We start from the raw sequence: 16,217 nt of genomic DNA, 5'->3' as shown, positions 1-16,217 counted from the left end.
CATGTTCAAAGACTAGATAGGACAGCTCTCGTCTGAGTATCCATTCTTGAGAAGATGTTTCCCATCCAGTATGAGCAGGCTTTATCGATTTATGTTCAAGACTAGGTAGGACAGCTCTTGTCCGAGTATCCATTCCCGAGAAGACGTTTCCCGTCCAGTTCGAGCAGGTTTTATCAATTCATGTTCAAAGACTAGATAGGACAGCTCTCGTCTGAGTGTCCATTCTTGAGAAGATGTTTCCCATCCAGTTCGAGCAGGCTTTATCGTTTTTTCTTTAAAGACTAGATAGGACAGCTCCTCTGAGTGTCTATTCTGACGACAATGTTTTGCCTCTCATCAAGCACGTTTTATCAGTTCATGTTCAAAGACTAGATAGGACAGCTATAGTCTGAGTGTCCATTCTCGAGAAGACGTTTCCCGTCCAGTATCAGCAGGCTTTATCGGTTTACGTTCAAGACTAGATAGGACAGCTCTTGTCTGAGTGTCCATTCTTGAGAAGACATTTCCCATCCAGTTCGAGCAGGATTAATCAGTTCTTGTTCAAAGACTAGATAGGACAGCTCTAGTCTGAGTGTCCATTCTTGAGAAGACGTTTCCCGTCCAGTTTGAGCAGGCTTTATAGTTTTTTGTTCAAAGACTAGATAGGACAGCTCCTCTGAGACAACGTTTTGCCTCTCATCGAGCACGTTTTATCAGTTCATGTTCAAAGACTAGATAGGACAGCTCCTCTGAGACAACGTTTTGCCTCTCGTCAAGCACGATTTATCAGTTCATGTTCAAAGACTAGATAGGACTAGGAAAAAATCGGCATCGGCCCCCCCGAAAAACCCATATGGGTGGATCCCTACTCCAAAGGACCCCCAATAACCAAGTGTTGGTCTTCCCGCAGGTAGCTTGTGTCCAGACGGTCAGTCGTACCACAACTGTTCAGAGGGTCAGAGTGGCCATCTTCCAGGAAGAGGCGTGGCCTGTGAACGCACCTGTGAATCTCACCTGCTCAACCTCACCTGCTCTGCTCATGAACCGTGTGTGAGTGGATGCGTCTGCCCCGCCGGGTGAGTTTTAGTTGGTATCTCCCATCTGCCTCACTTAGCGTTCTGATAATAACTTTCCATAGATGATTGGAAATTTGGAGATAATTAAATTGTGGCTGCACGGTGGTGGAGTGTTAAGCGCAGGCCACACTGCTAGAAGACCCGAGTTCAATTCCACTTTAGTAAACTAAAGTCAACTAAAGTAAACTAAAGCAAAGATGGTCTAGTGCCTAATCAATTATTCGATTAATCTAAATGATAACTGAAAACCACAACATCCTCGGGCAAATCTTAGATGATCTAAACTAAAGTGAACTAAAGTGAACTAAACTAAAGTAAACTAAAGTCAACTAAAGTAAAGTAAAGTAAAGTAAACTAAAGTAAAGTAAAGTACACTAAACTAAAGATGGTCTAGTGCCTAATCAATTATTTGATTAATCTAAATGATAACTGAAAACCACGACATCCTCGGGCAAATCTTAGATGATCTAAACTAAAGTGAACTAAAGTGAATTAAAGTCAACTAAAGTCAACTAAAGTAAAGTAAACTAAACTAAAGTAAAGTAAAGTAAACTAAAGATGGTCTAGTGCCTAATCAATTATTTGATTAATCTAAACGATAACTGAAAACCACGACATCCTCGGGCAAATCTTAGATGATCTAAACTAAAGTGAACTAAAGTGAACTAAACTAAATTAAACTAAACTAAAGTCAACTAAAGTAAACTAAACTAAAGTAAACTAAACTAAAGATGGTCTAGTGCCTAATCAATTATTCGATTAATCTAAATGATAACTGAAAACCACGACATCATCGGGCAAATCTTAGATGATCTAAACTAAAGTGAACTAAACTAAAGTAAAGTAAACTAAACTAAACTAAATTAAACTAAACTAAACTAAATTAAATTAAACTAAACTAAACTAAAAGATGGTCTAGTGCCTAATCAATTATTCGATTAATCTAAACGATAACTGAAAACCACGACATCCTCGGGCAAATCTTAGATGATCTAAACTAAACTGAACTAAAGTGAACTAAAGTAAACTAAAGTAAACTAAACTAAACTAAACTAAACTAAACTAAACTAAACTAAACTAAACTAAACTAAACTAAACTAAACTAAACTAAACTAAACTAAACTAAACTAAACTAAACTAAACTAAACTAAACTAAACTAAACTAAACTGAAGATGGTCTAGTGCCTAATCAATTATTTGATTAATCTAAACGATAACCGAAAACCACGACATCCTCGGGCAAATCTTAGATGATCTAAACTAAAGTGAACTAAAGTGAACTAAAGTGAACTAAAGTGAACTAAACTAAAGTCAACTAAACTAAAGTCAACTAAACTAAAGTCAACTAAACTAAACTAAACTAAAGATGGTCTAGTGCCTAATCAATTATTCGATTAATCTAAACGATAACCAAAAACCACGACATCCTCGGTCAAATCTTAGATGATCCACGAGACAAATGTTCTCATAGCCGGCCTGTTCACGGTTAATCCGATCCCTTTAATCCAGATTGGCCGCGTTCCCAAAAGGAGTGTTAAGTGGTTTCGTTCTGTGAGAGCAAGCAAAAAGTCATCGTGATAACGCTTGAACAGGCGGGGTTCAAGAACTGCATCCTGGTTAATGACCCCGTCAACAGATTACAGGGATGATTGACATGTGCAGTTGTTTGCCAATGGTCGAATGGGCATGGCTGCACGGTGGACGAGTGGTTAGCGCGCAGACCTCACAGCTAGGAAACCGGGGTTCAATTTCACCCTAGTGAAACTTTCATCTAGTCTGAAGACGACATTTTGCCTCTCATCGAGCACGTTTTATCAGTTTATGTTCAAAGACTAGATAGGACAGCTCTTGTCCATTCTTGAGAAGATGTTTCCCGTCCAGTTTGAGCAGGCTTTATCAGTTCATGGTCAAAGACTAGATAGGACAGCTCCTCTGAGTGTATAGTCTGAAGATGACATTTTGCCTCTCATCAAGCACGTTTTATCAGTTCATGTTCAAAGACTAGATAGGACAGCTTTTGTCTGAGTGTCCATTTTTGAGAAGATGTTTCCCATCCAGTACATGGTCAAAGACTAGATAGGACAGCTTTTGTCTGAGTGTCCATTCTTGAGAAGATGTTTCCCATCCAGTTCATGGTCAAAGACTAGATAGGACAGCTCTTGTCCGAGTGTATAGTCTGAAGACGACATTTTGCCTCTCATCGAGCATGTTTTATCGGTTTATGTTCAAAGACTAGATAGGACAGCTCTTGTCCATTCTTGAGAAGATGTTTCCCGTCCAGTTTGAGAAGGCTTTATCAGTTCATGTACAAAGACTAGATAGGACAGCTCTAGTCTGAGTGTCCATTCTTGATAAAAATGTTTCCTATCCAGTTCGAGCAGGGTTCATCAGTTCATGTTCAAAGACTAGATAGGACAGCTCCAGTCTGATGTTGCCCCTGTAAAGAAGATGGATGGATTAATCTGTTGGCGCTACGGGTGTAATGGTACACGCTGCTGCTTTTCGTGTAAACGGGTTTGATTCCCAGACTGGGCCCCCCCCCCCCAACAACCAGTCACTGGATATGTCCAGTGTCGGTTCCAAACCTGGATGAATGAGAGAGTCACGTCAGATTCGGGGAATGGCATCCGGAGTAAAAACTAAACCAAATCAAACAAGTGATTGACTCACTGTGGTGACCCCTGATGGGAAAGGCCGTGCAAAACAAAACAAACCTAAACTAAAGTAAAGTCAACTAAACTAAAGTAAAGTAAACTAAACCAATGTAAACTAAACCAAAGTAAACTAAACTAAAGTGAACTAAACTAAACTAAAGTCAACTAAACTAAAGTGAACTAAACTAAACTAAAGTCAACTAAACTAAAGTCAACTAAAGTAAAGTAAACTAAAGTAAAGTAAACTAAAGCAAACTAAACTAAAGTAAACTAAGCTAAAGTAAACTAAACTAAAGTGAACTAAAGTAAAATAAACTAAAGCAAAGTAAACTAAAGTAAACTAAGGTAAAGTAAACTAAACTAAAGTCAACTAAACTAATGTCAAGTAAACTAAAGTAAAGCAAACTAAAGTAAACTAAGCTAAAGTAAACTAAATTAAAGTCAACTAAAGTCAACTAAACTAAAGTAAACTAAAGTAAAGTAAACTAAAGTAAACTAAAGTAAAGTAAACTAAACCAAAGTCAACTAAACTAAAGTCAACTAAAGTAAAGTAAACTAAAGTAAACTAAAGTAAAGTCAACAAAACTAAACTAAAGTAAACTAAACCACAGTAAACTAAACTAAAGTAAACTAAACTAAAGTCAACTAAACTAAAGTAAATTAAACTAAAGTAAAGTCAACTAAACCAAAGTCAACTAAACTAAAGTCAACTAAAGTAAAGTCAACTAAAGTAAAGTCAACTAAAGTAAACTAAAGTAAAGTCAACTAAACTAAACTAAAGTAAACTAAACCACAGTAAACTAAACTAAAGTAAACTAAACTAAAGTGAACTAAACTAAACTAAAGTCAACTAAACTAAAGTAAATTAAACTAAAGTAAAGTCAACTAAACCAAAGTCAACTAAACTAAAGTCAACTAAAGTAAAGTCAACTAAAGTAAAGTCAACTAAAGTAAACTAAAGTAAAGTCAACTAAACTAAACTAAAGTAAACTAAACCACAGTAAACTAAACTAAAGTAAACTAAAGTAAACTAAACTAAAGTAAACTAAACTAAAGTGAACTAAACTAAAGTGAACTAAAGTAAAGTAAACTAAAGTAAAGTAAATTAAAGTAAACTAAAGTAAAGTAAATTAAAGTAAACTAAAGTCAACTAAACTAAACTAAAGTCAACTAAACTAAAGTAAACAAAACTAAAGTAAATGAAAGTAAATGAAAGTAAATGAAAGTAAACGAAAGTAAACTAAAGTCAACTAAACTAATGTGAACTAAACTAATGTGAACTAAACTAATGTGAACTAAACTAAAGTCAACTAAACTAAAGTCAACTAAACTAAAGCCAACTAAAGTCAACTAAACTAAAGTCAACTAAACTAAACTAAACTAAAGCCAACTAAAGTCAACTAAACTAAAGTCAACTAAACTAAAGTCAACTAAACTAAAGCCAACTAAAGTCAACTAAACTAAAGCCAACTAAAGTCAACTAAACTAAACTAAACTAAAGTCAACTAAACTAAACCAAACTAAAGTCAACTAAAGTCAACTGACCTTTTTTGCAGTACATTTAGCGAGTGAAGATTGCTGGTCTCGGGCAATGGAGCTGAAAATGTTTGCGACATCGATGTTAGTAATCGATCCAACAAGTTGGCAAGTAAATAAAGGAAACTGTTAACACAATTTTATCCGGGCCGTAACTCGAGTCACTTGAACCTGAGGTTTGATGGATGGGGGGGTGGGGGGGGGGGTCATTCAGTTTGTCATTTTATTGTTTGCGGTCTCACAATATGACTCATATTTATCTTGCAGATGGGGGGGGGGGGTGACTCTTCACTGAGTCTTTAGTGAACCCAATAATTCTCGGTTGGCGTCGACACAAAAACGGGGCATCGCATTTCCTGCCCCCTTTTTAGCTATTTATTTCTATTCTATGCTCACAAAACAATTTTTTTTTTTTTCCTCGTACCAGCTTCCTGAAACACGGAGACGAATGCTTTGAGCCTGAATCCTGCCCGTGTCTGTGGAAAGGAAAAGAATATTTCCCTGGAGACAAAGTGTCTTCCCCTTGCCATCAGTGGTATGTATGCACCAGAATTCAACGTTTTCTTGTATTGTGGTGCTAAAATTGTAAATTTGGCGTATAAAGTCCTGATGTCCTGGTCACCTGATATCATAACCGTATGATGACACGACAGAAAAGGCTGGGGAACAAACAGTCTCTTGTATAAAACTCTTGGATGAATGAAAATACTCACTACTTTTCTTCCATTAGCTCAATTAAACATGGCGATGAAAACCTTGCAATGCAATGTCAGTCAGTCAGTCAACAATAAACAATAAAATGATGTTGCAATCTTGTTGTTTTTATAGCGTTTGCCAACACGGGACGTTCCAGTGTGCGTTTCGCCCGTGTCCGTCCATGTGTACGACGTATGGGGATCGTCATTACAGAACCTTTGACGGCTTGCTCTTTGACTACGTTGGTGCATGTCAAGTTTATCTTCTAAAGGTAATGAGCATTTATTTACTGGGTATGCTAAAGATGGCGGAACTGTGGTTCATTCATTCATTCATTCATTCATTTTCTACCACTTATGCTAACAATGAGCATGATAGTGCTAAGTCTTTATATCCGTCTACCTATGAAAATGGCTAAAAATGCTACAATGCCAATGTTAATATGCTAGCATACTAACATTAGCATGCAAACATATAACATTCATTCATTCATTTTCTACTGCTTATCCTCACAAGGGTCAAGGGGGGTGCTGGAGCCTATCCCAGCTGTCTTCGGACACCCTGGACTGGTTGCCAGCCAATCACAGGGCACATATAGACAAACAACCATTCACACTAATGCTAACATGCTAACAATGAATATATGATGCTAAGTCTTTATATGGTACTCCGGTTTCCTCCCACATTCCAAAAACATGCTAGGTTAATTAGCGACTCTAAATTGTCCATAGGTATGAATGTGAGTGTGAATGGTTGTTTGTCTATATGTGCCCTGTGATTGGTTGGCTTGCCTGAAGACAGCTGGGATAGGCTCCAGCATCCCCCCCGACCTTCGTGAGGATAAGCGGTAGAAAATGAATGAATGAATGTTGCAAAACAACTGACTGTTTGACTCATATTCATTTGGTTCGTCTGGGGCCGAACCGATTACTCGATTAATCGTAAAACAAGCGTCAGATTAATCGACTAAGAATATAATTGTTAGTGGTTCCCTCCCACATTCCAAAAACATGCTAGGTTAATTAGCGACTCCAAATTGTCCATAGGTATGAATGTGAGTGTGAATGGTTGTTTGTCTATATGTGCCCTGTGATTGGCTGGCTCGCCCGAAGACAGCTGGGATAGGCTCCAGCATCCCCCCGACCCTCGTGAGGATAAGCGGTAGAAAATTAATGAATGAATGTTAGGGCTTGTTCAATTAATGTTGCCAAAAAGCCAAAGAAAAAGCAAAACATGTCCAGTCCAGGGTGTACCCCGCCTCTTGCCCGAAGACAGCTGGGATAGGCTCCAGCATCCCCCCCGACCCTCGTGAGGATAAGCGGTAGAAAATGAATGAATGAATGTTGCAAAACCACTGACTGTTTGACTCATATTCATTTGGTTCCTCTGGGGCCGAACCGATTACTCGATTAATCGTAAAACAAGCGTCAGATTAATCGACTAAGAATATAATTGTTAGTCGTTTCCTCCCACATTCCAAAAACATGCTAGGTTAATTAGCGACTCCAAATTGTCCATAGGTATGAATGTGAGTGTGAATGGTTGTTTGTCTATATGTGCCCTGTGATTGGTTGGCTCACCCGAAGACAGCTGGGATAGGCTCCAGCACCCCCCCCCGACCCTCATGAGGATAAGCGGTAGAAAATGAATGTAAGGGCTTGTTCAATTAATGTTGCCAAAAAGCCAAAGAAAAAGCAAAACATGCAAAACATGTCCAGTCCAGGGTGTACCCCGCCTCTCGCCCGAAGACAGCTGGGATAGGCTCCAGCATCCCCCCGACCCTCGTGAGGATAAGCGGTAGAAAATGAATGAATGAATGTTGCAAAACCACTGACTGTTTGACTCATATTAATTTGGTTCGTCTGGGGCCGAACCGATTACTCGATTAATCATAAAACAAACGTCAGATTAATCGACTAAGAATATAATTGTTAGTCGTTTCCTCCCACATTCCAAAAACATGCTAGGTTAATTAGCGACTCCAAATTGTCCATAGGTATGAATGTGAGTGTGAATGGTTGTTTGTCTATATGTGCCCTGTGATTGGCTGGCTCGCCCGAAGACAGCTGGGATAGGCTCCAGCACCCCCCCCCCCCCCCGACCCTCATGAGGATAAGCGGTAGAAAATTAATGAATGAATGTTAGGGCTTGTTCAATTAATGTTGCCAAAAAGCCAAAGAAAAAGCAAAACATGTCCAGTCCAGGGTGTACCCCGCCTCTCGCCCGAAGACAGCTGGGATAGGCTCCAGCACCCCCCCCCCCGACCCTCGTGAGGATAAGCGGTAGAAAATGAATGAATGAATGTTGCAAAACCACTGACTGTTTGACTCATATTCATTTGGTTCGTCTGGGGCCAAACCGATTACTCGATTAATCGTAAAACAAGCATCAGATTAATCGACTAAGAATATAATTGTTAGTGGTTCCCTCCCACATTCCAAAAACATGCTAGGTTAAGTAGCGACTCCAAATTGTCCATAGGTATGAATGTGAGTGTGAATGGTTGTTTGTCTATATGTGCCCTGTGATTGGCTGGCTCGCCCGAAGACAGCTGGGATAGGCTCCAGCACCCCCCCCCCCCGACCCTCGTGAGGATAAGTGGTAGAAAATTAATGAATGAATGTTAGGGCTTGTTCAATTAATGTTGCCAAAAAGCCAAAGAAAAAGCAAAACATGTCCAGTCCAAGGTGTACCCCGCCTCTCGCCCGAAGACAGCTGGGATAGGCTCCAGCACCCCCCCCCCGACCCTTGTGAGGATAAGCGGTAGAAAATGAATGAATGAATGTTGCAAAACCACTGACTGTTTGACTCATATTAATTTGGTTCGTCTGGGGCCGAACCGATTACTCGATTAATCGCAAAACAAGCGTCAGATTAATCGACTAAGAATATAATTTACTCCCACATTCCAAAAACATGCTAGGTTAAGTAGCGACTCCAAATTGTCCATAGGTATGAATGTGAGTGTGAATGGTTTGTCTATATGTGCCCTGTGATTGGCTGGCTCGCCCGAAGACAGCTGGGATAGGCTCCAGCACATACAGATTGAAACAATGGTTTAGTTTGTTTTGACTATGCTGAACTCAATTCTATTCCGGCTTTACCGCGTTTACACTTGCAGTATTTGTTGTGTTTTTTTTCTCATCCGCAGAGCAGCGCTGATGTGATTCTCAGTGTGACGGCTGAGAACGTTGACTGTTTTGATAACGGCGTCGTCTGCAGGAAGTCCTTGTTGATTAACATCGGAAGATCATTCGTCGCTTTTGATGACGACACCGGACAGCCTGTCAGTCAAGTCATCCATTTTCCTGTCACCTGTCTCTTTTCATATTTGGTGACTTGAGTGTATGACTTATTATGAATTATTACTATTGTATGTTTTCCAGAACCATTCCAGTGTCATCGGAAGGAATCAGCGGATGCTCATATGGCCTGCTGGTTTATTTACCGTAGTTCAATTCCCAGAAGAGGATGTTACTATCCTGTGGGACACTAAAACCACCATTCACATCCAGGTTGGACCTCGTTGGCAGGTAGGCGGCATTGTTCATACTAAGAATTGTCCTATCTAGTCTTTGAGCATGAATTAGACTAGAGTTGTCCTACCTAGTCAATGAGCATGAATTAGACTAGAGTTGTCCTACCTAGTCTTTGAGCATGAATTAGACTAGAGTTGTCCTACCTAGTCAGTGAGCACGAATTAGACTTGAGTTGTCCTACCTAGTCTTTGAGCATGAATTAGACTAGAGTTGTCCTACCTAGTCAGTGAGCATGAATTAGACTAGAGTTGTCCTACCTAGTCTTTGAGCATGAATTAGACTAGAGATGTCCTACCTAGTCAGTGAGCATGAATTAGACTTGAGTTGTCCTACCTAGTCAGTGAGCATGAATTAGACTAGAGTTGTCCTACCTAGTCAGTGAGCATGAATTAGACTTGAGTTGTCCTACCTAGTCAGTGAGCATGAATTAGACTTGAGTTGTCCTACCTAGTCAGTGAGCATGAATTAGACTAGAGTTGTTCTACCTAGTCAGTGAGCATGAATTAGACTAGAGTTGTCCTACCTAGTCAGTGAGCATGAATTAGACTTGAGTTGTCCTACCTAGTCAGTGAGCATGAATTAGACTTGAGTTGTCCTACCTAGTCAGTGAGCATGAATTAGACTAGAGTTGTCCTACCTAGTCAGTGAGCATGAATTAGACTAGAGTTGTCCTACTTAGTCAGTGAGCATGAATTAGACTAGAGTTGTCCTACCTAGTCAGTGAGACTTGGGCTGTCCTATCTGGTATTTGAGCACAAACTAGACTTGAGCTGTCCTATCCAGTATCTCAAAATGAACTAGATGAGACTGACTAGACTTGAGCTGTCCTATCCAGTATCTCAAAATGAACTAGATAGGACAGACTAGACTTTGGCTGACTAGACTTGGGCTGTCCTATCTAGTATTTGAGCACAAACTAGACTAGAGCTGTCCTATCCAGTATCTCAAAATGAACTAGATAGGACAGACTAGACTTTGGCTGACTAGACTTGGGCTGTCCTATCTAGTATTTCAGCACAAACAAGACTTGAGCTGTTCTATCCAGTATCTCAAAATGAACTAGATAGGACTGACTAGACTTGAGCTGACCTATCCAGTATCTCAAAATGAACTAGATAGGACAGACTAGTCTTGGGCTGACTAGACTTGGGCTGTCCTATCTAGTATTTGAGCACAAACTAGACTTGAGCTGTCCTATCCGGTATCTCAAAATGAACTAGAGAGGACTGACTAGACTTGAGCTGTCCTATCCAGTATCTCAAAATGAACTAGATAGGACAGACTAGACTTGGGCTGTCCTATCTAGTATTTGAGCACAAACTAGACTTGAGCTGTCCTATCCAGTATCTCAAAATGAACTAGATAGGACTGACTAGACTTGAGCTGTCCTGTCCAGTATCTCAAAATGAACTAGATATGACAGACTAGACTTGGGCTGTCCTATCTGGTATTTGAGCACAAACTAGACTTGAGCTGTCCTATCCAGTATCTCAAAATGAACTAGATAGGACTGACTAGACTTGAGCTGTCCTATCCAGTATCTCAAAATGAACTAGATAGGACAGACTAGACTTTGGATGACTAGACTTGGGCCGTCCTATCTAGTATTTGAGCACAAACTAGACTTGAGCTGTCCTATCCAGTATCTAAACCAATTGTAGTGCTACTTCACGTGTCCATGATATAGTTCTGGTAATGGTGTGTTCAGGGAAAATTGGGCGGTCTGTGTGGAAACTTTGACTCGAAGACTGCGAACGAGATGCGAACTCCCGACAACATTGACTCCTCAACTCCACAAGAGTTTGGAAACAGTTGGACAACAACAGAGGTGAGTTACGGATCATTTTCTTAATATGGATATAATAGACGTATCGTTCACTAACTCCCCATCGGTCTGATGTGCGTTCAGTGTGCGAATAGTCCAGACATGAGACAGCCGTGCAGCATCAGTCCGCTCAGAGAGCCCTTTGCCAAGCAGCAGTGTGCTATTCTGCTCAGTGAGGTGTTCCAGGCCTGCCATCCGGTGGTGAGTGGTGGAATTACAGTCACACAATTACTGTATATGTATAATAGAAATATCATATCAATATGTGTCTTATCTACTTTGGTCTCAAAGACTACATAGGACAACTCTATTCGAGCTCATGCTTGCGTACTAGCTATGACAGCTCAAGTGTAATTCATGCTCACTGACTAGGTAGGACAACTCTAGTCTAGTTCGTGCTCAAAGACAAGATAGGACCGCTTTAGTCTAGTTCGTGCTCAAAGACAAGATAGGACCGCTTTAGTCTAGTCTGTCCCATCGAATTGAAGCTTAAAAGCTCGATAGGACAACGCTAGTCTAGTTTGTGCTTAAAGACTAGGTAGGACAACTCTAGTCTAGTCTGTCCCATCGAATTGAAGCTTAAAGCCTCGATAGGACAACGCTAGTCTAGTTTGTGCTCAAAGACTAGGTAGGACAACTCTAGTCTAGTTCATGCTCAAAGACTAGGTAGGACAACTCTAGTCTCGTTCATGCTCAAAGTCATGATAGGACCGCTTTGGTCTAGTCTGTCCCATCGAATTGAATTGAAGCTTAAAGGCTCGATAGGACAACGCTAGTCTAGTTTGTGTTCAAAGACTTGGTAGGACAACTCTAGTCTGGTTCATGCTTAAAGACAAGATAGGACCGCTTTAGTCTAGTCTGTCCCATCGAATTGAAGCTTCAAGGTTAAAGTGACTATAGCCGTCCTATCTTGTCTTTGAGCACAAACCAGACTTGGGCTGTCCGATGTAGTATTTGAGCATGAACTGAAATCCAGTCTTTGAGGATAAGACAGACAAGACTAAAGCTGTCCTATCTTGTCTTTGAGCGCAAACTAGACTTGAGCTGTTCTATACAGTATCTCTGATAGGAACTAGATAGGACAGATTAGACTTCAGCTGTCCTATCTAGTAAGGACAGACTATCCTTGAGCTGTTCTATCTAGGAGTTGAGCATGAGCAAGAAGAAAGCTGACCTCTATAGGTTTTGATCACGAACTAGATAGGATAGACCAGAATACAGCTGTCCTATCTAGTGTTTGTGCATGAACTCGATAGAACAGATGTGACTATAGCCGTCCTATCTTGTCTTTGAGCACAAACCAGACTTGGGCTGTCCGATCTAGTATTTGAGCATGAACTAGATAGGACAGATTAGACTTCAGCTGTCCTATCTAGTAAGGGCAGACTATCCTTGAGCTGTTCTATCTAGCAGTTGAGCATGAGCTAGAAGAAAGCTGTCCTCTATAGGTTTTGATCATGAACTAGATAGGACAGACCAGAATACAGCTGTCCTATCTAGTCTTTGTGCATGAACTCGATAGGACGGACGTGACTATAGCCGTCCTATCTTGTCTTTGAGCACAATCTAGATTTGGGCTGTCCAAGCTAGTATTTGAGCATGAACTAGATAGGACAGACTAGACTTGGGCTGTCCTATCTAGTATTTGAGCATGAACTGAAATAAAGTCTTTGAGGATAAGACAGACTAGACTAAAGCTGTCCTATCTTGTCTTTGAGCACAGTAAGCACAGTATCTCTGATAGGAACTAGATAGGACAGATTAGACTTCAGCTGTCCTATCTAGTAAGGACAGACTATCCTTGAGCTGTTCTATCTAGGAGTTGAGCATGAGCTAGAAGAAAGCTGACCTCTATAGGTTTTGATCATGAACTAGATAGGACAGACCAGAATACAGCTGTCCTATCTAGTCTTTGTGCATGAACTCGATAGGACAGATGTGACTAAAGCCGTCCTATCTTGTCTTTGAGCACAAATCAGACTTGGGCTGTCCAATGTAGTATTTGAGCATGAACTAGATAGGACAGACTAGACTTGGGCTGTCCTATCTAGTATTTGAGCATGAACTGAAATCCAGTCTTTGAGGATAAAACAGACTAGACTAAAGCTGTCCTATCTTGTCTTTGAGCACAGTAAGCACAGTATCTCTGATAGGAACTAGATAGGACAGATTAGACTTCAGCTGTCCTATCTAGTAAGGACAGACTATCCTTGAGCTGTTCTATCTAGGAGTTGAGCATGAGCAAGAAGAAAGCTGACCTCTATAGGTTTTGATCATGAACTAGATAGGACAGACCAGAATACAGCTGTCCTATCTAGTCTTTGTGCATGAACTCGATAGGACAGATGTGACTATAGCCGTCCTATCTTGTCTTTGAGCACAAACCAGACTTGGGCTGTCCGATCTAGTATTTGAGCATGAACTAGATAGGACAGCTTAGACTTCAGCTGTCCTATCTAGTAAGGACAGACTATCCTTGAGCTGTTCTATCTAGGAGTTGAGCATGAGCTAGAAGAAAGCTGACCTCTATAGGTTTTGATCATGAACTAGATAGGACAGACCAGAATACAGCTGTCCTATCTAGTCTTTGTGCATGAACTCGATAGGACGGACGTGACTATAGCCGTCCTATCTTGTCTTTGAGCACAATCTAGATTTGGGCTGTCCAAGCTAGTATTTGAGCATGAACTAGATAGGACAGACTAGACTTGGGCTGTCCTATCTAGTATTTGAGCATGAACTGAAATAAAGTCTTTGAGGATAAGACAGACTAGACTAAAGCTGTCCTATCTTGTCTTTGAGCACAGTAAGCACAGTATCTCTGATAGGAACTAGATAGGACAGATTAGACTTCAGCTGTCCTATCTAGTAAGGACAGACTATCCTTGAGCTGTTCTATCTAGGAGTTGAGCATGAGCAAGAAGAAAGCTGACCTCTATAGGTTTTGATCACGAACTAGATAGGATAGACCAGAATACAGCTGTCCTATCTAGTGTTTGTGCATGAACTCGATAGAACAGATGTGACTATAGCCGTCCTATCTTGTCTTTGAGCACAAACCAGACTTGGGCTGTCCGATCTAGTATTTGAGCATGAACTAGATAGGACAGCTTAGACTTCAGCTGTCCTATCTAGTAAGGGCAGACTATCCTTGAGCTGTTCTATCTAGCAGTTGAGCATGAGCTAGAAGAAAGCTGTCCTCTATAGGTTTTGATCATGAACTAGATAGGACAGACCAGAATACAGCTGTCCTATCTAGTCTTTGTGCATGAACTCGATAGGACAGATGTGACTATAGCCGTCCTATCTTGTCTTTGAGCACAATCTAGATTTGGGCTGTCCAATCTAGTATTTGATCATGAACTAGATAGGACAGACCAGAATCCAGCTGTCCTATCTAGTCTTTAAGCATGTGAGGATAAGCGGTAGAAAATGAATGAATGTTGTGGTACCAGTAGTACTTTTGTACTCAGGTGGACGTCACCTGGTTCTACACGAACTGCCTATCAGACACATGCGGGTGCAGTCGGGGCGGCGACTGTGAATGTTTCTGCACCAGCGTGGCGGCGTACGCCCAACGGTGCTGCCACCAGGGCGTTCCCGTCGACTGGCGTTCCCCGTCCGTATGCTGTGAGTTCAAATGCAACGCTTTTTATTCATTCGTATTTTAACAATTATGGCTAACTTTGTTACAGTAAACCTCGGATATATCGGATTCAATTGTTCCCACTGGTTTTGTCCGATATAAGCGAAATCCGTTATATGCGTATACCGGAAAATGTCCGTTTTTTAAGCATATATGGGATTTATATCCGGTATATGCGTAAATGGGATTTTATCCGTTATAAAAAGGCACTTCCTTGACTATGTTTCCAATGTACCTGGACGCGCAGGCAACGCTGCAAACGCTGCAAATGACGTCGTATAGCGGCCATGTCACGATTCGGTGAATCGGAGCGCCACGATACGGCCATCCGATATATGCCAGGGAAATTTAATGGAAATGCATCGGAACGGGACTGGAGATTTTGTCCGAAATAGGCGAAATCCGTTATAAAAAATCCGATATGCATTACAGAAAAATCGCTTCTTTTTTTATCTGTCCGTTGTGAGCGAATTTCCGATATATCCGAGTTCGATATATCCAAGGTTTACTGTATATGGAACATATAATCATATTTGTATATCTGTGCTTCTTCTCTGCAGCGTATGATTGTGAATTCTACAACAAAGGTATAGTAGCTTTTACTTTTTTTTTCGAGGTTCACATGCTGTAATTTTTATGCTTTAATAATTAGATGTCATTATCCACGTATACATGGACCCAAATATTCCGATTGCATTCCGATTTGCTGAAAGGGAAAGAACGTAACCTTTGTATACACCTCATTCCGAAAAGAAAAGGGCCAATCCGATAGGGAGGATAGGGAGGATAACTATTAACAGTTATTTAACCTTTAACATGAACATTATTTACAACGTATTGCGCAACTGCAGGGTCTTGAGACACACGCTAACTCGCAAACTAGAGCGCTAGCGACCTAAACGGTAGCCTTCAAGTTATTTCCTTTTCAACTTAAATAGCCAAAAAACTTACCACTTCCACACGGATTGGGAGGATAACTATTAACAGTTATTTAACCTTTAACATGAACATTATTTACAACGTATTGCGCAACTGCAGGGTCTTGAGACACACGCTAACTCGCAAACTAGAGAGCTAGCGACCTAAACGGTAGCCTTCAAGTTATTTCCTTTAAACTGAAATAGACAAAAACTTACCACTTCCACACAGATAGGGAGGATAACTATTAACAGTTATTTAACCTTTAACATGAACATTATTTACAACATATTGCGCAACTGCAGGGTCTTTAGACACACGCTAACTCGCAAACTAGAGCGCTAGCGA

General features: G+C 40.6%; 1 protein-coding gene across 1 annotated transcript in view; it reads left to right on the top strand.

Moving 5' to 3' along the window:
• otog (otogelin) overlaps positions 1–16,217 on the top strand; it is an 81,883-nt gene that overhangs the window by 24,973 nt on the left and 40,693 nt on the right. Inside the window, exons 23-31 of the mRNA XM_058077618.1 lie at positions 890–1,055; positions 5,673–5,780; positions 6,074–6,212; positions 9,093–9,227; positions 9,328–9,474; positions 11,189–11,308; positions 11,390–11,506; positions 14,779–14,935; positions 15,512–15,538. Of these exons, the coding sequence (XP_057933601.1) occupies positions 890–1,055; positions 5,673–5,780; positions 6,074–6,212; positions 9,093–9,227; positions 9,328–9,474; positions 11,189–11,308; positions 11,390–11,506; positions 14,779–14,935; positions 15,512–15,538 (1,116 nt within the window). The remainder of the gene's footprint in view (positions 1–889; positions 1,056–5,672; positions 5,781–6,073; positions 6,213–9,092; positions 9,228–9,327; positions 9,475–11,188; positions 11,309–11,389; positions 11,507–14,778; positions 14,936–15,511; positions 15,539–16,217) is intronic.

Source organism: Doryrhamphus excisus, chromosome 7 (genome assembly GCF_030265055.1).
Source record: "Doryrhamphus excisus isolate RoL2022-K1 chromosome 7, RoL_Dexc_1.0, whole genome shotgun sequence".
Taxonomy (NCBI): Eukaryota; Metazoa; Chordata; class Actinopteri; order Syngnathiformes; family Syngnathidae; genus Doryrhamphus; species Doryrhamphus excisus.
This window is presented reverse-complemented; position numbering and strand designations above follow the sequence as displayed.